This window comes from Eleutherodactylus coqui, chromosome 6, assembly GCF_035609145.1.
Source record: "Eleutherodactylus coqui strain aEleCoq1 chromosome 6, aEleCoq1.hap1, whole genome shotgun sequence".
Taxonomy (NCBI): Eukaryota; Metazoa; Chordata; class Amphibia; order Anura; family Eleutherodactylidae; genus Eleutherodactylus; species Eleutherodactylus coqui.
The window spans coordinates 155,514,885-155,539,082 of record NC_089842.1 but is presented as its reverse complement, the minus strand read 5'-3'; the positions used below and the strand labels follow the sequence as shown (position 1 = coordinate 155,539,082).

The following is a 24,198-nucleotide window of genomic DNA, read 5'->3' as shown; positions in this document are numbered from 1 at the left end:
TACAACACTACTGGCACTTATCAAACTATGCCTTTTTATTTTTTGGGGGGATTATGAGAGAGTCCGGGATTAAAGAAACATGACACTATGACAACTCTATCTACATGAATAAGTAGCAACTGTTATACATAGGGGCAGTATTATAGTAGTTATATTCTTGTACATAGGGGGCAGTATTATAGTAGTTATATTCTTGTACATAGGGGGCAGTATTATAGTAGTTATATTCTTGTACATAGGGGGCAGTATTATAGTAGTTATATTCTTGTACATAGGGGGCAGTATTATAGTAGTTATATTCTTGTACATAGGGGGCAGTATTATAGTAGTTATATTCTTGTACATAGGGGGCAGTATTATAGTAGTTATATTCTTGTACATAGGGGGCAGTATTATAGTAGTTATATTCTTGTACATAGGGGGCAGTATTATAGTAGTTATATTCTTGTACATAGGGGCAGTATTATAGTAGTTATATTCTTGTACATAGGGGGCAGTATTATAGTAGTTATATTCTTGTACATAGGAGGCAGTATTATAGTAGTTATATTCTTGTACATAGGAGCAGTATTATAGTAGTCATATTCTTGTACATAGGAGTAGTATTATAGTAGTTATATTCTTGTACATAGGAGGACAGTATTATAGTAGTTATATTCTTGTACATAGGGGGCAGTATTATAGTAGTTATATTCTTGTACATAGGGGGCAGTATTATAGTAGTTATATTGTACATAGGGGGCAGTATTATAGTAGTTATAGTCTTGCATATAGGAGGCAGTGTTATAGTAGGTATATTCTTGTACATAGGGGGCAGTATTATAGTAGTCATATTCTTGTACATAGGAGCAGTATTATAGTAGTTATATTCTTGTACATAGGAGCAGTATTATAGTAGTTATATTCTTGTACATAGGAGCAGTATTATAGTAGTTATATTCTTGTACATAGGGGGCAGTATTATAGTAGTTATATTCTTGTACATAGGGGGCAGTATTATAGTAGTTATATTCTTGTACATAGGGGGCAGTATTATAGTAGTTATATTCCTGTATATAGGGGGCAGTATTATAGTAGTTATATTCCTGTATATAGGGGGCAGTATTATAGTAGTTACATTCTTGTACATAGGGGGCAGGGTTATAGTAGTTATATTCTTGTACATAGGAGGCAGTATTATAGTAGTTATATTCTTGTACATAGGGGGCAGGGTTATAGTAGTTATATTCTTGTACATAGGGAGCAGTATTATAGTGGTTATGTTCTTATACATAGGGAGCAGTATTATAGTAGTTATATTCTTGTACATAGGAGGCAGTATTATAGTAGTTATATTCTTGTATATAGGAGGCAGTATTATAGTAGTTATATTCCTGTACATAGAGGGCAGTATTATAGTAGTTATATTCTTGTACATAGGGGGCAGTATTATAGTAGTTATATACTTGTAGATAGGAGGCAGTATTATAGTAGTTATATTCTTGTACAAAGGGATAGTATTATAGTAGTTATATTCTTGTACATAGGAGGCAGTATTATAGTAGTTATATTCTTGTACATAGGGGGCAGGGTTATAGTAGTTATATTCTTGTACATAGGGGGCAGTATTATAGTAGTCATATTCTTGTACATAGGGGGCAGTATTATAGTGGTTATATTCTTGCACATAGGGGGCAGTATTATAGTAGTTATATACTTGTAGATAGGAGGCAGTATTATAGTAGTTATATTCTTGTACAAAGGGATAGTATTATAGTAGTTATATTCTTGTACATAGGGGGCAGTATTATAGTAGTTATATTCTTGTACATAGGGAGCAGTATTATATCAGTTATATTCCTGTACATAGAGGGCAGTATTATAGTAGTTATATTCTTGTACATAGGAGCAGTATTATAGTGGTTATGTTCTTATACATAGGGAGCAGTATTATAGTAGTTATATTCTTGTACATAGGAGGCAGTATTATAGTAGTTATATTCTTGTATATAGGAGGCAGTATTATAGTAGTTATATTCCTGTACATAGAGGGCAGTATTATAGTAGTTATATTCTTGTACATAGGGGGCAGTATTATAGTAGTTATATACTTGTAGATAGGAGGCAGTATTATAGTAGTTATATTCTTGTACAAAGGGATAGTATTATAGTAGTTATATTCTTGTACATAAGGGGCAGGATTATAGTAGTTATATTCTTGTACATACAGAGCAGTATTATAGTAGTTACATTCTTGTACATAGGGGGCAGGGTTATAGTAGTTATATTCTTGTACATTGGGGGCAGTATTATAGTGGTTATATTCTTGCACATAGGGGGCAGTATCATAGTAGTTATATTCTTGCACATAGGGGGCAGTATTATAGTAGTTATATTCTTATACATAGGGGGCAGTATTATAGTAATTATATTCTTGTACATTGGGAAAAATGAAAATGCCAACCTTGTACAAAATTCCCAGCTGAAAATATTACAGTTTAGACTCTGCTCCATACCCCGCTGTGTACAAACCCCCCCCCCCCCCCCACACACACACACACAGGGCATACTGATACGCCCTAGGGCGTGAAGAGGTTACATAATTTTCTATTTACCGATGACAGGATCTGTCAGTAACTTTGTCATCTGCCCTTCAACTTTGTGCATTTTCCCTTCTAGTTAAGAGACCCCCAGGTTCTGACGTCACATGCACTTTGCCAAAGCACCTGAACCCACAAGAAAGAATCCCAGTGATCTCATTTCTTGGACAGAATCAGCCTGTGAGAAATGGTGATGTGAACTTTGCAGAGTTTGGAGATGACTTCATGAGTGATGTCTCCTCGTTTGATGACCAGCCTATATTTTTCCGGTGTGTGGCAAACACATATTTACCCTTCTCTGTCTATCATCCTAATCTGGCTACACCTTTTAACACTTCTATTTTTTGATCAGGGAATTCAGATTTACATCTGAGGTTCCAATAAGATTGGATTATCATGGAAAACATGTCTCAATGGACCAGGTATGCCTCACCTTATTGGTTATGCACTAACAATAGTTCACCTATAGTTGTAGCCTTATAAGATGTCTGGCCACTACCTACACATTAGGTGACTTAAAGGAATTGTCTACTTTTGGAATCTGTTCAAAACCTGAACAGTTTGTATAAAAGTTATGACGCTATTATAAATGGAGCCTATCTAATATCTGGATGTCTTACTATTGTAATATTTTTAGTATTGATACTATTGTATGTATTTTTGTAGGGTACATTTACTGGAATACTTATAGGACTGGCTCAACTGAACAACTCTGAGTTAAAGCTGAAGAGACTTTGCTACCGGCATGGGTAAATGGACATTTTCACATATATAAAACTAACTTCTGAGAAGCAGACGGACAACTGTATGTTCTGGGACCTCCAGACCACTGTGTTCGCGGGCTATAGACAATAGTTTAGGTGTATTAGTTTATTTAGAGAGGACCTGTTATATAAGGAGAGGTATCTGTTTTAGTAAATACTTGTATTCCCCCTGAAATAATAATTCTGGAGCTTTTCTTAGAACTCTATATATTGTGCTGAGTGTTATTATTCTTCATATTAAAAGTATGTGTACCTATTCGGTGTAAATCAAGCTAGGACCCTAGGGAGTATAGAGGGCAATAAAGTCCTATGAACAGAAAAAGTTTCCAGGAAGGCAAAAAAAACCCAATTATCAATGTACCTCAGTCGTGATAATTACTTTTATTATCTCCATTTAAAACCACTATATTGTATGGCTTACTAAAACCACACCAATCAGCCACCAGAACTGATGAGCAGTAATGTTCTATTACGGTCTGTCAGATATAGCATATATGTAGACATATACCCTTTAAGAGATTTGTATGTGAAAGTGCAGCCTTTGTACCCCTAGCGGTTCCACAATGCTGATCATAGTATCAGGCTGTCATAGTAAAGCAATTGTTGCATAATATAAAGTCTAGTGCTTCCAATAGGAAGTTTCTTTGTAAAGCATCTCTCTCCACACAATCAAGACCGATTATTATTATTTTTTTTTGTGGTTTATATTAACCCTTTCCAATCCACTTTCTGACGTCTTCAGACATTCTGATTTGAAGGCTGTACAGCTCCGATGTTGGAAGACGTCTGGCAGGGTATTCTTACTGTATATTTCTGGCTGCTCTGTTGTCTTAGGGCCTCTCCAGCATGTCCCATACTGCAGCACTGGCTATAGCCAGCAGATGGCGCCATTGTATAATGGCAGAAAGAGAAAAACCCCTAGGAAACCCTGAATCCAAAATTGGATTGCAAAGGGTTAATGTACGGCTCTTTTTACTAGATTGCTTAAAGTTCCTTGATAAGCTGGTCCAAATCTTTAAGATAGTTAAGCAAACCTATTACATATTGTTGCAAGAACAGACCTAAGTAGTGGGAAAGGCTGCTAGTGGCCAAATTACCCTAGTATGTATGGAGCATCTGGGTGGTCCGTTTTGTGGAGTATAAGGGGATGATAGTAATAAATGTTTCATGAAAATGGTGTGGTCAGAAAGGTCTTCCAGTTAGAACAGAGATCATAGCAGCATCGGTAATTGGTTTTATTAGCTCCATTTTAAGGGAAGGATTATGAACAACTTTACTATAGTAGATCACATCAGCTACAACATTGAGAGTTTTGTTGTCATTGGTCTACAAAGTTTTGGCTCAATGTTCCTCCATTCCAATTTCAGGCTAGGCATCAGAACAATAAAGTGGAGTTTTTGAGATTGGGAAAATATTCTTTTTTTTACCCTCAAAAACTGTGCCACACTTGTCCACAGGTTGTGTGTGGTATTGCAGGTGAAACCCACTCACCCCAATAGAGCTGTGCTGCAATACCAGAAACAACCTGTAGACAAGGTGCGGAAAAAGTCATATGAAATCCGCAGGGGAATTGACATGCGGTGCAGGTTTAAAATCCAGTCCATGTCGATTTTATGCTGCAGATTCTCAGCGTTGACTTTACCTCTTCAGATGAGGGGGTGAAATCTACATCAAATCCACGTCAAAATCTGAGTGCTTTATGCGGATTTTCTACAGTGGAAAATCCACTACATGTACTTGTAGTTTTAGGGTAAAAGTTGAGAAATTTGCAAATGGGCTAGCTAAATGCTTACAGGTTTAGATGGAGATGCCCTCTTGCAAGCCTAAAGTCTACTGGGCCTGCCATCATCTCCTTAGTGCGCTTTTCCTATAAGTCCTGCAGTAACATATAGTTCTTACATACTGTATGAAGACCAACTCCATGAATCCTTTCACTATTACTCCCCCAGACTGTACATTAATGCTGGTTTTCTCCTCTTCAGTTTATTAGGTGTGGATAAACTTTTCTCTTACGCCATTAATGAGTGGCTGACTGATATAAAGAAGAATCAGCTGCCAGGAATCCTGGGAGGAGTGGGGCCGATGCATTCTTTGGTTCAACTAGGTGACTCTTCTTCCCACCATCGCTCTGTGTATTGAAAGGTTTCTGCTTTTATGTGAGAGTTTAAAAAAGAGGCTGAACATGATTAGGAACAGGTCTCCACTATCATTGGAAGACTGACCTGGCAGAGTGTAGTGACTTCTATTATGAACAGAATTGACAACACTCTGTTGGGTCCGTCATATGACGGATACCACCGGTACCTGATTGAGCCGATTTGAGTTATAGTAGGTTCCATTGTGGTGTCTGTTCTAGTCCACAAAGCTCCTTACAGGACCATGCCGCCCTACATTGATCTCCTAATCTCAATACCCCACCCAGGCCACGTCCTCCGCTCTGCTAACTTAATCAGATTAAGTGCCCCTTTAACACGAACCTCTCATTCCCGCATCGCAGACTTCTCCAGAGCAGCACCTGTCCTCTGAAACGCGCTGCCCTAAACTATCCGGGTAATCCCCGACACTCAAAACTCCAGGCGTGCTCTAAAAACATACCTGTTCAGGGAGGCATACCACATCTCCTAAACCAAACCCCTCTGTACTCCGCCTGATAACATGCTCCCTGTCCTACTGACTGCAATCGCTGCTAGCCATAATCAACCGCCCCCTGCAGTCATCCTGATTCAGCCACTATACGGCCTGACCATTGTCTGTGTGTATAGCATCCCTCACTCTCCACCTCGCTATACCGTGCACATCTCCAGCCCCTTTACCTTCTGTATCACCCCATTACTTGTAGTATATAATCTCGTTGGAGCAGGACCCGCACCCCTACTGTCTCCATCAACCGATTACTAGATGTAACTGGTTTTGTTTGTTTTCCCCGTTTTTGAAAGTCTCGGAATAAGTTGGCGCTATATAAATAAAGATTACTATTATTACTGACTGGCTCCAAACAGACCCTCAGACACAGATGTAAACAGAGCCTTAAAGGGAATGGTGCTCAGAAACATTACTGCCTGTTTACATGCAACAGTGGGTTGGAGGAAATATTGTTTACATTGCTCTTTTTGCTTTTTTGTGTGTGTGTATATGTATGGGTGTATATATGTATATGTGTGTGTATATATATATATATATATATATATATATTATTTAAATTTTTTTTTTGCACTTCATGATCCATATAGAACACATATGCATACATATGATACCGTGAATAATAACTTATAGCCCGTGTGATTTTCTCAGGTGAATGATTGAGTTTCTTAGCACCTCACACTGTTTCTCTGGTTTCAGTTCAGGGTCTTAAGGATTTGGTGTGGCTGCCCATAGAGCAGTACTATAAAGATGGTCGCATTGTTCGAGGCTTCCAAAGAGGGGCTGCATCATTCGGCACGTCCACCGCCATGGCCGCGCTAGAATTGACCAACAGAGTTGTGCAGACGATACAGGTACTTCCTTCACATCTACGGCGGTAATACAAGTGACATGCATGGTTGCAACATAATCCTTCAGAAGTGACGGACATTTATAGGCTCGTCCTATCAGGAGTCCTCGGACACCAGTTCAGTGGCCTCTGCATGAATGAAGTTGTAGCTGTGCATTCGCGTGGCCACCTCCTGTAGTCAGTCTGTTACTAGAAGTGGCCGTCTCCCCTGGAAAAACGGGGGTCAGTGAACTTTAGTCCTATTTGTAACTGTGGGTCTTTCCTATCTGAAAGTTATCACATATCCACTGATCATGCCATAAATATCTTTGAAGATATGTGACCTTATTAAATCAGTTTCTCACCAAAGGGCAATGCTGTCTATGACCTACCTCTCTCTCTGACACGTAGGCTGCGGCAGAGACCGCCTATGACATGGTGTCACCTGGACCAAGTCCTGTTGAACTAAGAAGGGCAAAGCGATTTTCTCACCATCGGTTGGTGCATCAACCTGTTGACCTAAGGGAAGGCGTAGCCAAAGCATACACTGTGGTTAAGGAGGTAATGTGTAGTGAGAAGTTATGATATTTTTTGTATACTTTGTGTATTGATTCTTCATAGTTTCCAAGATCTCTGCTTGTAATAAATGTTTGGGTACCTTTTATTGTGCCTAGTCATGTGAGAACACAAGTATGGGCATGGCATTTTTTGGGCATTTTGCCCTTTGGCTTCTCTATAGAACAAATTTATTTATTTATTTATTTTTTAAACAATCTTTTATTTATTTCACAGTCAAAAAGATCAGTAATACAATATAGTGCAAACGTGTAAAGTTATGCATTTGAAACATAGGTAAGGTAGGCCACGCAGGGCGTCTGATACATAGTAAACATAGGATTGCATAGACAGGGGAGTCCGCAAGATGAATACAAAGCAATATTACAATTTGTCTATGCTGCCGTATGACTGATGCCAGTCGGGTATGTAGAGCACTTAGGTCTGGGTACTGTGGATGTTGCGTATCAGAGGTATCATTCGGTTTGCACATAAGAAGTAGATGAAAGATTGTTAACTTAAGCAATAAAACATAACCAAGAGTAGAATAAAGTAACGACGAGATGTCAGGTTTTGTGTTAAGAGAGATAGCAATGAGCTAGGTTGCAGTTTAGTAGTGAGTAAGTTTTGAAGTGTGTTGCTGGATCTTTAATGGGTCATTGCGAAGTAGTGGATCCAAGGTTTCCAGACTGTCAGGAAGCTTTCTCTATTTGCTGTCTCCCAAGCTACAAGTTCTTCAAATCTGAAGATCTGGGAAACTTTTGTCCCTCCAGAGGTCCAGGGTGGGGGTCCCCCGAACATCATTTGGGGGATTTAAATGCCACTGTCAGAATTGACAGCGACATTTAAAGGTTTAATAGCCGTGATCGGCCGTACTGGTGTCGGCAGGACATAAAAACACTATTGGGCAGTCACTAAGGGTTTAAGGCGAATGCCTAATCTGTTACTTCTAGTCATTTTAGTATTGTATTACCATTGAAGGGGTTATTCCCATCGAGGTTGAGCTGAGCATATGTACTGTATGTGTATCCCACTGTCGATGCTGGTCAGGACTAGGAAAAAGCCAAACAGGCAGTTCGAATAGCGTTCAATCACTTCTATGGGGTTTACAGAAACAGTGTAGAACAGACACCCCAGTCAGTGGAGGTGAGCTGAGTTAGGGAGGGGCGAGGGGATAGGGGTAGTGTTTGAAATGGGTAGGAGTTTGAGACCTGCACCTATCATACATTTATGACATATCCACTGCCATAAATGTCTGAGATGGGAATACCTCTTTAACTTGTATATCATGTGATTCAAGTTGACCAAAATCTTCTTTTTTTTTTTATTCTGTCCATCCAGGGGATCACAGACACCGCTCAAACCATCTATGAAACGGCAGCCCGTGAACATGAAAACAGAGGGGTCACCGGTGCAGTAGGCGGAGTCCTCCGCCAGATACCACCTGCGGTTGTTAAACCACTTATAGTCGCAACGGAAGCCACATCCAACGTGCTGGGCGGAATGAGGAATCAGATCAGGCCTGACGTCAGGGAGGAAGAGTCACAGAAATGGAGATTAGAAGAAGGATAGAGTACTGGCAGGGATGTGTGCGCATCGGCAGCAGGGCGAATAATGTGACTCACAATTACCGCACTGACTCAATTAGGTTTAGGCTTTTTTTGGCTCAGGAAAGGGTGGAACTTCTGTAAGGGAAACCCTACCACATGTGGAACCTTAATAGGTGCACAGGGATACTGGTTGTACTGTGTCATATGCAGCTCAGCTATCATGGCTCCTCCTCAGCTTCAGCTCTCCTCCCCTACCTCTGGTCAATTCCAGCCGTCAGAAGAAAATCTCTCTATTTTGGCAATAGCTTTCTAGAAGTGTTACACAATACACTTTGCTCTTTTTTTCCCCTCCGCTTTGCACTTGGTTGAAAGTGAATAACGATTCCGTTCCATGTCGTAGGTAGATGTTCTGTGGCCGAGGGCTCCTGTCACCAGATCTCGAGGTCAGAAGTACAAAGTCTCGTGTTACATTTAGTCTGTACATTTGTAATCTGTTTATAGTGTTAATAAAACATTTGTGTTATGGTGTGACTGTGATCTACATGTGGGTGGAGAGTGGCTTCCATCCAATATCTGTGCTTTCTCGCTGCGTTTGCAGTGTACATTTGCTGTATGTGCTGGGAAAGCTTCTGACGCAGCCTGCGGGCGACTAATGCCCCTCTATATGGAGGTACATGCCTGGAAACTTTACTGATGTATACCTCTAAAAGACACTGTAAAACACAATGTAAAAACAGACTAATAGTGCGTTAGTCTGTAGTCTTTGTGAGGTATCAGTCAAACTACTAAAGACAACCTGTCCGTCTGTGTGTGCGTGTGTGCGTGAGTGAGTGAGTGGGTTTGTGAGTGACGTACATGCTCCTCCACTGATCATATGACTGTGACGTCATCAAAGGTCCTTCATCCACAGTGAGGAAGTTACACGCTCCGACCCTGATCACATGACTGTGACATCATCACAGGTCCTGTACACACACACAGCTGCTGTCTGGCTAGGTGTTTGTTAGTATTCCACAGCAATTGAGGCCACTGGGGGTTTGTAGTCAGCCCATAATCGGCAGAAGGATGCAGGACCTTTTGATGACTTTACCGTCGTGTAATAAAGGGCGGAGCATGTAACTTCCTCACTGGCGATGAAGGACCTTTGACGTCAGTCATGTGATCAAGGATGGAGCATTTAAGTCATTCACTTGGAATGAGCATCACCGTCATGTGAAGGGGGTGGAGCATGTCTGTGATGTCATCACAGGTCCTTCATGTACAGTGCTGTGCTGCTTCTGATCTCTGTTGTATGGGATGAACAATGTATGTAGCAGTGCTGTGTGTGAGAGGTGCATGTAGCAGGGCTGTGTGGCTCATTGTTCCACCAGAAACACTGGTACTATAATTTCCTAATAATTACTGTTCTTTGTTACAAGGATCACTAATGCGCATTTCAGAGCAGTCTCAAACTGCAAGGGACTTTTTAAACATTTTTGCTATTGTTGACCAGCATGTTATAAATAGGCGATCGATGGGAACCGATTGAATTCATTGGGAGCTGTACTGCAATACCAATTCAGGCCACTCTGCTTCTTAAGCTGACAGCAGTTATAGCAGCCGCCGGAAATCAGCTGATCGACAGGGATCTGTCATGAATAGAATTTCTTTTTTTTAAAGACCTGGAATACCGTCTTTTAAAGCTTCAAACCATTGATTGCCTATCTGCTGCCCGGAACCGCTGCTGATCAGCTGTTTGCTGCGTTGGTGCACTCCCATACAGAGCTGTTGTGTGTCACAGGTAGACGGCTCTACTGTCTCTGCAGTGGCCCAGCTTGGTATTGAGAGGCAAAATTCCAATTTATTTCAATGGGAAGTTTGGCCATTATATCAATATGGGCCAGTGCAGAGACAATGGAGGTGTCTGCTTTCTGCATAGATCCACTCTGTGTATGAGTGCACCGTCCTGGCAAATAACTAGGGATAGGCCATCCATAATTTAAAGCTAAACAGCCCTTTAATATAGGGAAGAACTAGATTTGCTATTCCCCAAGGGTAGATTTACATTCTGTGATTTAAGCGTGAACCTATATGCAGTTAAAATTCCCTTCTCACACATCCTTAAAGCGGCATTGCTTTTGTGGTATAACATGTCCTCCTGAAAATAAGACCTACCCCTATAATTTTTTCCCATTTTTTGGGGGGGGGGGCCGTAAATATAAGCCCTAGCTTCACTACATGGAAAAAAAACAGAATACTCACCTAGCCTGCGGCGTCTGAGTCCCTCGTCTGAGCACCGCGGAAGGCTACCGTGACCTCAGCGTTGACTCAGCACTCTCTTCTTGGTGAGGGGGCTTTGTATACCCTGCCTCCAGCAAGCGACTGCTGTTATTGGATCACAAGTGCTTGATCATTCACAGCCATTCAGTGAATGGCATCATCACTGAATGGCTGGGATTGGTACATCGAGCGCCGGCTCTGATTGGCTAAGCAACGTTGCTCGTGATCCAATCACAACACTTGCTTGTTGGAGGCAGGGTATTCAAAGCCCCATCACCAGAAAGAGTGCTGTGTCAATGCTGAGGATTACACTGCAGTCTGCTGCAGCGCCGGAGCCCAGCACGAGAGACCCAGATGCCACAGGCCAGGTGAGTATAAGATCCCCCTGAAAATAAGACACTGTGCCTCTTTTAGGGCAGAAATTAATATGACTGTCTTATTTTCGGGGAAACACTGTATTCACAGGATATGCCATTGTAAACTGATAAATGCAGATCCCACCTCTGGGACGTGCACCTATCTCTAGTTATGGCCTTTAGTGGCCCTGGCCTGGCTGTAAGCAGGGGTCAGGACTTATGGAAACAGCTGAAAAGGCTGTGTTATGTGGTTTTCGTAACTTTTATCGACTTATATGGGAGTTACAGAAATGGCATAGAGAAGCCGCTTCGACCGTTTCCATAAGCCCCAGCCATTGCATTTAGCCATTCTGGGGGAATTTGGGCCCAGAAGTAGAGATTGGTGGGAATCAGAGAGGAGGGTCCCGCATCTATCAGGAAAAGTGTCAAAGATGGCACAGAAAGAAGAAAAGTCGCACAAATACTCACTTGCACAAAAAGTAACAACTTTTTTACACCAGAAATTGGCATAACTGTCATAAATGTGCCCCAATTTCTGCTATAAGGATCTGGACACTTCATATCACATTTGGGCCATACAGAAATTAAATGACAACAGTTTTGGCTGCCTGCAGCCGCCACTAAATGGAAACTAACTGCTTGCAGTTTATTATTTGTTCTTTCACAGTCCAGTTTTGTTTTTTGTTGTTGTTGTCCTACTAAATGGAAAATTAAACAACTTTGCAAGGTCTTAATTATACACTTCTTGTCATTTTGTTTATACAGCTCCTTATGCCTAGTTAAGACGCAATGATTCTCTCTCAAAAGTTGCTCAAAAGGCCTCTTTTGAGCGATAATCGTGTGCATTTACAGGGCGAGGTGATCCCTCAAACAGCAGTTTGATTGATCACTTTGCGCTCTGAGCGGGGTATACAGAAGACAAGCAGGGCCACTTGTCTTCTGCATCCAGCTGTCGTCTTCTCGGAGCGCTCAGCTGTCATACAGCTGAGCGCTCTGAGCTGGGTATGCAGAAGACAAGTGGGGCCATTTGTCTTCTGCATCCAGCTGTTCTCTTCTTGGAGTGCTCAGCTGTTATACAGCTGAGCGCTCAGCTGGTGTACAGCTGTGCGTTCCGTGCAGAGTATTCAGAACATAGCTGGACCGCTGTGTTCTTCATACCCAGCCTGTGTTCAGAGAGCAGGATACAGCTGAAACAATAGTATCAGCAGTATCCCACTGTGAACTCCTGATAAGGGGTTCATGCCCACGGCCGTGACAGGTTCCACAAGCGGAATACCGCAACTGAGTCCGTCATGGCACCCCCTAAAGACCCCATACTCACCTCCGGATCCGCTGCGTAGCTCCCGCAATGGCACGCCAGCAGTGTCATATGAAGCGCCGACTGTCATGACTCGGCCGGCGGGGTGCGTATTCACGCTATACTTCTGCTGTGCTAGAGTGGAAGTATAGCGTGATGGGCAGCTTCCATTTACTGCAATAGAAGCCGGACATAGGACATGCCACGGGTTATTTCACGGTGCGGAATTCCACGGTGGAATTCCGCAGCATGAGCATTGAGCTATTAGGTTCAATAGAACCTTATATTTGCGATGAAACACCATGGATTTCCACCGCATTTCACGTGACGGAAATCCGTCCGTTGGCATTAAGCCTTAGGCTGATCGTTCTCTTTTAGCATGCTGAAAGAACAATCAGCGACTCATTAGCGAAAACTGCAGTTAGACCCAACGATTCTCGCCCAAAAGATGACTGAGTGAGAATCATTGTGTCTAAACCAGCCTTTATAGACTTCATAGATCATACTAGTTCTGTGTAGTGTAATCCTGTGGTGTACGTTGGATAGGTTACTACAAAATAGAGGAAAGATAAAGGGTAACATGACTGCAGGATCAGACTTAACAGGGTTTGTTGTCTGTTACCATGGAGACACAGTCTGCGTAAGAGCTGTAGAAACAAAACCTGGGACCTTTTTCAATTAAGATTTTAAAGTTGCTTCATTTTAAATTTTAGATTCATTGGGACAATAAAAAGGTAACAGTTTGCACTGCGGGCATAGGCTATAATACCGTTAACATTTCTATGCAGTAACCCCTTAAGCTCCCTCTAGTGGTGACTGCAGGTAGCCAGGATTTCATCATTTAACTAGGTCTACACAGGTGGTTTTGAGCTCTGTATTAGGAACTCTGACCACTCTTAAAATATATATTTTTTTTAAAAATCACCTCTGCGTTAGAGGTTTTGTTTGGAGCCTCTGCCATAAATTCTGTCAAAAATGCTGAAATAAATAGTGCAACATGCAGCACTACTTTTTCCGATAACACGATGGATACTATTGTAGTCAGTGAGGTATGTCCGGTACTACTGGGGTCTGTCATGAGACTGATCCATCATTTTAGTTTTTCCGTTCATGATGGAACAGAAAAAAAAAAATGCAAATCCAAATTGGCACCGAATTCAGGCATTTCCACACCAAATAGATAGAGCATGCTGCGGAATTCAAAATCCACGCCGTGAGTAGAATGCTGTATATCTCTGAGGAACTTTGGTGTGAAATCCACAGATGAAATTCCATAGCAAATCTGTGGTGTGAACTTACCCTTAGGTTTTTTTTTTCTGGCACTTTTTTTCCCCTTGTATTTCATGTTTTTTATCTCTAAGTTGCATGGTATCCTCTGGTGTCTTCTGTGCAGCACACAGTACTTATTTTGACCAAATCTGTACATGTGCCTACTTGTAATGAAGTGGTGATCTCCCAGTCCGGGCTTATTCAGACATTAGTATATCAGCCGGCTTTTCATGCCCGGTCGATATAGGCTATCCCTCTCAGCAGGAGGAGGATGCTGGAAGGGCCGGGAGCAGTACACTGAGCTCTCTGCCCCTCACCACTATTTGCAATTGGAGGGATGGGAAGGGGGTGGAACTGAGTTCTGGAACTTAGCCCCGCCTCTTCCATTGCAAATAGTGGAGAGTGGGCGGGAGCTCAGCACTGCTCCCGGAGCCTTCCCGCCTCCTCCCCATGCAGAGAGAGACACCATATATCGGCCGGGCGTGAAAACCCAGCCGCTATACGTACGTCTAAATAAGCCCTAAGGCCTTGATTTACAGGGGTGAGTGTGCTTTCGGTCTTAGAAACGGGGACCAACACCACCCTTGTTAAACCAGCAATTTTTCCCTGCAATTGCAATGCGTTTTTTCAGATTTATGTGATAGGATTTGACCTATTTCATCTATTTTTTTAGAGAGATACTGAGTTCATGTAGTCCAACTTATTTTTTTTGGCAAGCTTATGACTTTCATTAAGCAAATCGCACCTGATTTAAGGGAAAGAGCAACATTACGTCAGGAATGTGCGGAACGTGCAGAAATAAACTGCTGTATATTTAGCAGAGACTAGACAGGAAAAAAACAATTTATTCCAGATTAAGAGTGATTTCTTCTGGGAAAGGTATGTCAAAAACCTTTACAACATCTTAATTGGACTATGCAAGTCCAGGAACTTCACAAGAATGTTTCCTTAATTGGGCAAGTCATGTAGGTGCAATGAACTTTGAAACCAGGATTAAAAGGGTCACTGACCCTAAAAGTACAGTATTATAAGACAAGCTTGCACCTTGGGGTTTTTCTGTCACTAGTCCTATTAAAGAATATTACAGTCAGGCTTTCTGAACCAAATATGACTGAAAACAGAGAACAAAAGTTTGTATACAATCAAACCACAAAGGAAATAAGCCCCTTTAATGTGTACACACATGGTAGCAGTATATGCTCTTTTACTGCTTCATCGATGTGTAATTAGTAAGATTTAGAGGAAAGTTGGATGATCGGCTTCATGGAACTCATATACTAGCTTATATAACACTCAGCTTTCCCAGAATCATAGAATTTCTTAGGAATCCGAGAGGAAATTAAAGCTGTATCATCTAATCCTGTGGCTCAAGACGGGTGTCGTCACTCCTTAAGGAGAGCACCCAAAAAGGGTGTGGAGACACCTAGGGGGTGAGTGGGTTGGGGGATGGCATTGTCTCTTCCCAAGGAGAGTGCCCAGAAGACACCTGCAAGGTGAGTAAGGAGACTTATATGGTCATGCACGCTCCTCTGGGTAATTTATGCAAATAAGGAAGATGGAGCAATACCTTGGCAGCACCACCTATTGGATAGCAGCAAGTAATCCTGTATGACCATGCTGCCCCATGTGGTGCTCGAAAAGGCATCATATTATGGAGTAATGCTTCCAGGGGAGAATAGATATAATGTAGTATTAGATGTAACATGTCAGTATTTTTATTTTAATTGCTGAGAAAAAACTCCCCATCAATTTGGAGGCATACTAGGAGGATCCTTCAAGTGACTTCTAGCTACTGTAATAGGACTTATGGAGCCATACTATGGCGGTGTGCATGAGAGCCACCGTTACCTGATCCAATCATTATCCAACAAAATGTATTTTATAAAAGTGCACGTTTATTAATGAGGTAATGAAGTCATGAATTAGTAAGATTACAGTGCACAGAATGTACCAGTTTGTAGATTATATACATTACATTCATCTTCTATAGGAAAAAATGTGCTGACCTATCAAAACATACTGCATCGTCCTTCATTGAAAAGCGATTGTCCAGGAGTTCACCTTGTATAGAGGTCCTTGTATACTGGATTGTATACATTGTGGTACTGCAGCTCTGTCCCATTCACTTTAAAGGGGTTTACCCACTTAAAAAAAAAATCAGCTGGCATGGCATAAAATAACAAAAGAGACAATACTCCCTTCTCTTCAGCCCCTGGGAGTATAGCTAAATGACCTTGGATGCCCTCCCGGTAAATAAATCCAGCGCAAGTCAGGTGACTGCTGAAGCCAATCAGAGGCTGCAGCATCACAGCCCATTTTCCTGGGATATGTGCTCACATCCTGGATGCCATGATGACAGGAGTCTCGGATGGTGACGCTGCAGCGGTCACTTGACTGCTGTTGGATGTACATATAGGGAGGGCCACTGGAGCCGCTCAGCTGTTTGACTGTAGCTAAAAAGTAGTGAGTATTGCCTCTTTTATTTTATGCCATGCCCAGCTGTTATTTTTAAGTGGGAAACCCCCTTTAATGAATTTGAGCTGCACCACCACAAACAAGCCATGTACAGGTGTGGCGCTGTTTCTCAAAGAAAGCAGCCATGGTTTTCTGATGTTGTTTCTACTGTCTTTGCTCTCAGTTCAGGGGCAATCCTTTAGCTGAAGACCTGTGTAATCTGAGCCACACTGGTTGCTATGGAAGTGCTGCCTGACAACCCTATGATTGTTAGCCAGTGTAGCTCCTGGCAACCAGGCTGTGATATATAACCCACCTGTTCAGCCTAAGGCTTCACTCACACGAGTGTATATCAGCCACGCTTTCACGCCCGGCCGATATACACTGCCCATCTGATGCATTGGTTTACAATGCATCAGTTCAAATGGGCGTATTCCCGCGGCTTTTATGTCGTCCAGGAAAGATAGTTCAGGAACTATCTTCCTGGTCGGAATACATTGGCCGCTGCTATAGACTCCTATGGGAGCTGCCGGAGAAGGGAGGTGGGAGGGAGTTTAGCAGTGTGTCTGCTAAACTCCCACCCCCTTCCCTTTGCCCCTTGCCAGCTGTTTGTAATGGGACGGGATTGGAGTTGCTTAGCTCCCGCCCATCCCACCCCCTCCCATTGCTGGCAGCCGACAAGGGGCAGGAGCGTAAAACACTAGCTCGTGTCCCGCCCCCTTCCCGTGTTGAGGGGCAGAAAGGGGGAGGCAGTTGAGCAGAGCTAACGGTCTTTCCCACCCAACGACAATCCGGGCTCAGAGTCTATGCGCCGGACCGGGCTCTCTGAATGGGTGCAGAAATGGCTGCTTTGTGCGCCTGTTCACACGATTTTCAGACGTGGTGTGGCCATGACAGAGTCGACCGAAAATCGCTATGCTCGTGTGAAAGAACCCTACAGATGGTAAAGAACTACGCAGTAGCAGTCACATCGTGTCATTCCCCATCTCAGGCTGCAGTATATGGCCATAGACAGCTGTGTGTGAGTTGCACCTGAGAGTCACAAGATGCAACTCTCGTTGGACAGCACAAACACGCCGTCCAGAGCAGTGACCATGTGCATGTCCTACTCATTTGTGAAACGGACCAAAATAGGGCATGTTGGGATTAATTAATTAATTTTTTTTTCAGGCAGACCATAGGTCCATATGAATACTCACACATACTGTGTCCGTGTACTGTCTGTAAAATACACGAACAACACACAGATGGAAAAAAACTGCCATATGAATGTGCCAATCAGATCTTTCTAATAATACAGCTTAAAGTCTTATTCACACGGGCATATTTTTCATCAGTATTTTGTAATCCAAAACCAGGAGCGGGTCCAAAATACGGAAGAAATGCAAATCTCTCCTTTATACTTTCTCTCTATTTCTGGTTTTGGCTCACAAAATACTGATGAAAAATACGCCTGTGTGAAAGAGCCCGAAAAATGTTAAAAAAAATAATGCAGTTTAAAAATTGTCCAAAATGGTCCAAAAGAACCGCTCTCCAATACTTTATACACCTGCCCGTTTTAAAGGGGAAAGTATAATATCACTGTCCGTGAAAACATCTTGTTATTTGCTGATATATCTAACACATTTAGTAAGCACATATTCTCCTGGCCGGCTCTTACCAGATTCTAGCTAATGAGAACAAATAAAATACACCCTCCTAACTGGGACGTACCGATGCCCTACCATATACGGTAGCCCCAACAAAAACATCTGGCAAATGCGTGTCGGTGCAAAAAATGTAAGGAGTTTATAAACAAGAGAAATAAATAAGGACATGTTTGGAAGTTACTGAGCTTAGAGCCTCTTCTTGTTAGACAAACTCTCATATCTCCCAAGTTCAGATGCATTTCATTGCCTAATGATTAGATTTTGCTGCCCCATGGAAATTGAGGTCCGTAGGGTAAATCTTGAGTAGTTCATTGGCATGGGTACATTTTTCGGAGATTTTAGAAGTTTCCAATAGACATCCTTTGCCTTTTTTCTGAAATGATTGCCAACCATGATGTAAATTAAAGGGTTAATGCAGCTGTTGCTATAAGCAATGTAGGAAGAAATTTGATTTCCAAGCTCGATGGCCACAGCTGTAGCACAACCAGGAAAGAACTTGTATATTTCGAAAATATCTAGGAAGGTGAAAACCTGAAATGGAAGCCAGCAGGTAATGAAGATCAAGAGTACCGATAATACCAACCATGTGGCCTTCTTTTCATTGTTGATCTCCTTGAATTGCTGCATGGCATTGTTACGTAGGACACTTATAATCCGGAAGGTGCAGAAGGCAATGATTGTTATTGGGATCAAGAATCCTACAATGTTGGTAAGCATATTATTGACAACATGCCAGCTGTCACTAGGGGGAAAAATTAGACAGGCAGTGGTATTGAGGATTGGAACAAACATTGCATTTCGGAACACAACCTTGGGCAAGCTTACTCCGATTGCAAGGATCCAGATGATTGCACAGTTTATTTTGGCCCAGCGAGGGCTTCTCATCCGGCCAAAGGACATTGTCTTCACCAGAGCCAGATATCTGTCAATGCTGACCATCACAAGGAAGTAGATGCTGCTGTTAAGGTTCAGCTGAATCAAGGAGTTGACAGCCACACACATGAAGCCTCCAAATGGCCAGTAGAACTTGTTGGAAATAGATATGGCCCAGAATGGTAGGCCGCAAACAAAAATCAGATCAGCAGCTGCCATGTTCCCCAGGTAGATCTCAGCGACTGTGCAACGGCTTTTATGAAGGACAAATACTGAGATAACAAACAAATTTTCTATGAAGCCCAAGATGAAGATGAACCACATGTAGACAGGTTGGTAGGCGTAAACCCATTCAGCATTTTCAGAGTGAAAGCAGGTCTCAAATGGTTCCTTTGTGGTGGACACCCCAGCTGTCGTGTTAATGGTTATTTCCATTTCGACCCTGTTAAATAAAAGAAAAATAAATTTATCAGGGGAATATTGGTTCTTACGTTTTGCTGCCTGAGGAGGCTACAAGATTGTGCCGCAGCTATGGACTTTGAGACCATCATGTCTTGGCATCTGGGCCTAGAGCATGATGTGATCTTGTGGTCCATACAGGTGCCTGCTAGATAGTTGGATCTTGTCCCATCTTATTATAGAACTCTCTTTTAAATACTACTGTGTATGCAAATCCCTTAACTACCACCTGCACCCTAAGGGTGCTTCCACAAGGTGCAGCGCGATAGCACTGAGAAAATCGCAACGATACTGCATCTGTGTTCTGTGCGATATTGCTGCGTTTTTCTCACAGCGATATCGCGATTTTATGTCGCTACAAAGTCGCACATGATGCTACAAAGTCATGTGACTTTGTAGCGCTCTTTTGCCAGGATTTTCGGGGGGGGGGGGGCTTGAAATATAAGAACCTACCCCCAAAATAAGCCCTGGCTGGAATAAAAAAAACAAGAAAACAGATACATCACTTAACAGCCACTACCACGCTTCTCCGCAGCTCCCCAGCGCTTGTCTTCAGGAAATTCTTCCTGGTCCTCCTCCAGGAAACGCTGCCTCTAATTGGCTGAGCCGCGGGGCTCGAGAACCAATCAGAGCCAGCGCTCAATGAACCAATCACAGTTATTCAATGAATGGCTCTGATTGGCTGAGCCGCGGCGCTCGACTACCAATAAGTGGCAGCACTTCCTGGAGGCCGGATCGGGAAGAATTGCCTGAAGACAAGTGTCGGGGAGCTGCAGATGTATCTGTTTGTTTTTTTTCAGTGCAGCTAAGGCTTATTTTAGGGCTTTAACAGTAGGATGTCCTACTATAAAGTTGCATAGCATAAAAAACGAAAAGGAAGGCTCCATAGGGAAATATGGGCTACAAAACATAGCAAATCACGGCTGTATAGAGCATGCTGCACTTCTGTATTCTAGCAATGTTGCAGGCTACAAAACATCACTCATGTGAGAGAACCCATTTAAAACCATGGGTTTCTGATACATGTGCTTTGTAGCACTGTTGCATTGCTACAAAATCACACGATTTTGTAGCCCATGTGGAAGTGGCCTAAAGCTTGCCAGAAACTCCCAAGCTTATGTCTATGAGGATATCACAACTACCCTGTTTCCCTGAAAATAAGACCTGCCCTTATTTTTCAGGATTTTCAAATATAAGCCCTACCCTGGAAATAAGCCCTAGTTGCATTAAATTTTTTAAAAAAAACATTACCTAGCAGGCTCGGTCCTGGTCCCTCCTGCTGCTCTTCGCAGCTCTGATGCCCTTTTTGCAGTCCACAGAAGATCACTTCCTGGTTACGGGATTCATAAATCCCACCTCCAGGAAGCGATGACTCTGATTGTCTCAGCTAATCAATGCAGCACGTGATGAACCAATATGATGGCTGTTATTGGTTCATCATGCGCTGCATTGATCACGTTGTGGTGGGATTTATGACTTGGCCAATCAATGCCACAGCTCACCATTTCGTAAATCCCGCCTCCACAATGCAATGGCTGTGATTGGTTCATCGAGCGCTGCATTGATTAGCTGAGCAGCGGTCAAGCAACCAATCTTCTGTGGCCTGCTGAGGACTGCAAGAAGCGTGTTGGAGCTCCGAGAGCAGCGGGAGGGACCTGGACTGAGCCTGCTAGGTAAGTATAATAAGACATCTCCCAAAAATAAGACCTAGCACCTATTTGGGGGGCAAAAATCAATATAAGACAGGGTCTTATTTTCAGGGAAACACAGTATTACTCAACAGGAGAAATAGTAGTCGTAAGGATTGGATTCTTATCTGTCCTATTTTTGCTCAGAGATAAGTGATGTCGATGATTTACTTCTCTTTCTGAAATTGAAAGCTGAAGTCTGAATAATATTTATTGATATCAGCCTGTATAGTAACACTGATGTGTTACAGTCTCATTCTCCATTCATTACCAAAGCTATATCAAGTAATCTACCGATTGCCAATCACCGAACAGCTGGACTGTTACCCAGCTTAGACTCATGACTGACCAGTGAGTAAACCGGATTGCTTTTAGGAGCAACCTCAAAAATTTTGTTTTGATTGTGACAAGAGGAAAGAAAGGAAAATCACAGAACTCGAGAACTGTTCACATGTACTAATTTACACACATTTTGGCAACTGTCGCAATATTTTCCCATATTGGGCAAGCATGAGTCTAAATTATTGAGTAGGCACATAAACCACATGGCTTTGATTCAGGAGTAACATGTTTGCGTTCTAAGTAGTTCCAAAACATGAATATCAAATATGAATTATGCAAAACTTTTCCCATAATTAAGTGAAATTCTCATTAATGATTTACAGAAAACCCCACAAAATGGGGTTTTCAGACCAAAAAGACAAACATTTGCAAAATAAGAGGTATAACACTCATTTCTAGATTCCTATGTGTAGTTGGTTGTTGTGTCCATTTGATTCTGCTGGCTTTGTCAACGCTCATCTGGAGCCACATGATGTTTACGTGCCAGTGGATATACTGATGTACAGGCTTGTTTCACGACTATATCTCTAATGTACCTGCATCACATACTTAAAGGGGAAATGTACCTACTGTGCAGCTGCACATCTTTAAGTGGATCTCTAACTTGTATTAAAGGGCCACTTCTTAAATAACTAGCCCCCAGTATATATAGATCGGCTAGTATTACCAGATTTAGTTGTTTCCTGGAGTCCTTATCTTCAGGTGGGTCATGTGATCTCTTTGTGACTAACTGGAATTTACTTGCTTTTATGTGTTGTCCAAGAGTCAGTATTTCAATAATGAAGACCCCCTGTATGATGAAATTACAAGGACTGTACTACATAGGCTGTTCACAGGGGGCACAATAACTGTGTGCATTGTCACTGCTGATAATTATAAGGTTGAAATGTTAAAACAAGAATTTTTTTATAGTTAGCTTCTTTAACCCCTTAAGGACCTTCCTTATTTTTTTTCTTTTCCTCCCCCCTATTAAAAAATCACAACTCCTTTTATTTATCCATCGATGTAGCTGTATGAGGGCTTGTTTTTTTAATTTTTCAAAAACTTAAAAAAAAATCTTGGTGTGAAATGGTAAAAAAACAAACTTCCGCCATCTTTGAGTGCGTCTTGTTTCTACGGTGTATACATTGCAACAAAAAGGACATGATAACTTTATTCTATGGGTCAGTATGATCACTACGATACCATATTTATATAGGGGTTTTTTTCCTGTAACATAGTAACATAGTATGTAAGGCCGAATGAAGACATTGTCCATCTAGTCCAGCCTGTCTATCCTACTGTGTTGATCCAGAGGAAGGCAAAAAACCCCAAGGCCAGAAGCCAATTAGCCCTTTTGGGGGAAAAATTCCTTCCCGACTCCCTAATGGCAATCAGACTGTTCCCTGGATCAACCCCTAATAGTTCCTACCTGCCTATATACCAGGATTGACACTTAACCTAATATTTATATCCTGTAATATCCTTCTTCTCCAGAAAGACATCAAGTCCCCTTTTAAACTATTTTATGGATTTTGCCATCACCACTTCCTCCGGTAGAGAGTTCCACAGTCTAACTGCTCTTACATTAAAGATATGTTTATGTAATAATATTTACAACATACCAAATGAATAACCTTATCCTGTTATGTTAAATCGGTACATGATATGATGATCCACAAACATTGTTCTTTCCTCAAAGTATGTTATCCTTACATATATTAATATGCTACCACATAAATTGTCTGTGGTTTATATATGGATCATTAAGTAAATTGCCTTTAATTCCTTCAAACTCTGATCCTTTCATTATAATGTCCATCAAGTTTATTTAAATATTTATTTTTTATTTTTTGTCCTACAATATATATCTTTTACTATATACTATATATTCTATATGCAAATAGACGTGTGTCATTTCCTGCAGGAGGAACTGACCATGACAACAAGGTTGAGATAATCAATGCAGGGGTTAACTACATGTGTTTTTAATTCACTAATTATATGTTAAGCCTTTTAAAAGTCCATGCAATGTCTGTCAGTTAGAGGTGAGCAAGGTTCTGCGAACCGAAACGCGTACTCTGTTTGTCTGTATGAGCACGAAGTTATTGGAATAAAAGCAAGGTTCTTCACAATAGCCGGACTCCTGCATTTGAAATATATGTGTCTAACTAAAGCCAAAGTAGCCGGATGGCAATGTGAAGGCTTGTGAGTATACCTGCTTATGGGACCAAGACTGCAGCGCAAGAAAGCAAGGTGGGACAGTTTATTTATTTTTTGTTTCATATATTACAGTAAAGAACCCCTTTCTGTGTTGGTGATGAAACCTACTTTCCTCTAATCGTAGCGGATGTCCTCTTGTTACCGTCGTGGTCCTGGGTGTAAACAGATCGCGGGAGAGATCCATGTGTTGTCCCCTCATGTACTTATACATGGTTATTTGGTCGCCTCTTAACCTTCTTTTTTCTAGAGTAAATAGTCCCAATTTGGATAGCCTCTCTGGGTATTCCAGTCCCGTCATTCCATGTATTAGTTTAGTTGCCCTGCTTTGAACCCCCTCAAGCACTGTGACATCTTTCCTGAGCACCGGTGTCCAGAATTGTACGCAGTATTCCATGTGAGGTCTGACAAGTGCCTTATATAATGGAAGGATAAT

At 41.9% G+C, this 24,198-nt stretch overlaps 2 protein-coding genes across 3 annotated transcripts in view; one reads left to right on the top strand and one right to left on the bottom strand.

Moving 5' to 3' along the window:
* ATG2B (autophagy related 2B) overlaps positions 1-9,448 on the top strand; it is a 77,388-nt gene extending 67,940 nt beyond the window's left edge. The window contains exons 36-42 of the mRNA XM_066608044.1: positions 2,659-2,848; positions 2,932-3,001; positions 3,246-3,328; positions 5,326-5,447; positions 6,683-6,837; positions 7,224-7,373; positions 8,709-9,448. Coding sequence (XP_066464141.1) covers positions 2,659-2,848; positions 2,932-3,001; positions 3,246-3,328; positions 5,326-5,447; positions 6,683-6,837; positions 7,224-7,373; positions 8,709-8,939 — 1,001 coding nt within the window. The 3' untranslated portion in view covers positions 8,940-9,448. The remainder of the gene's footprint in view (positions 1-2,658; positions 2,849-2,931; positions 3,002-3,245; positions 3,329-5,325; positions 5,448-6,682; positions 6,838-7,223; positions 7,374-8,708) is intronic.
* A 6,516-nt stretch (positions 9,449-15,964) lies between these two features.
* LOC136632824 (B2 bradykinin receptor-like) overlaps positions 15,965-24,198 on the bottom strand; it is a 43,081-nt gene continuing 34,847 nt past the window's right edge. For both annotated transcript variants that reach the window (XM_066608042.1, XM_066608043.1), the window contains exon 2: positions 15,965-19,516. In XM_066608042.1, the coding sequence (XP_066464139.1) occupies positions 18,442-19,509 (1,068 nt within the window). In that variant the 5' untranslated portion in view covers positions 19,510-19,516 and the 3' untranslated portion in view covers positions 15,965-18,441. The remainder of the gene's footprint in view (positions 19,517-24,198) is intronic.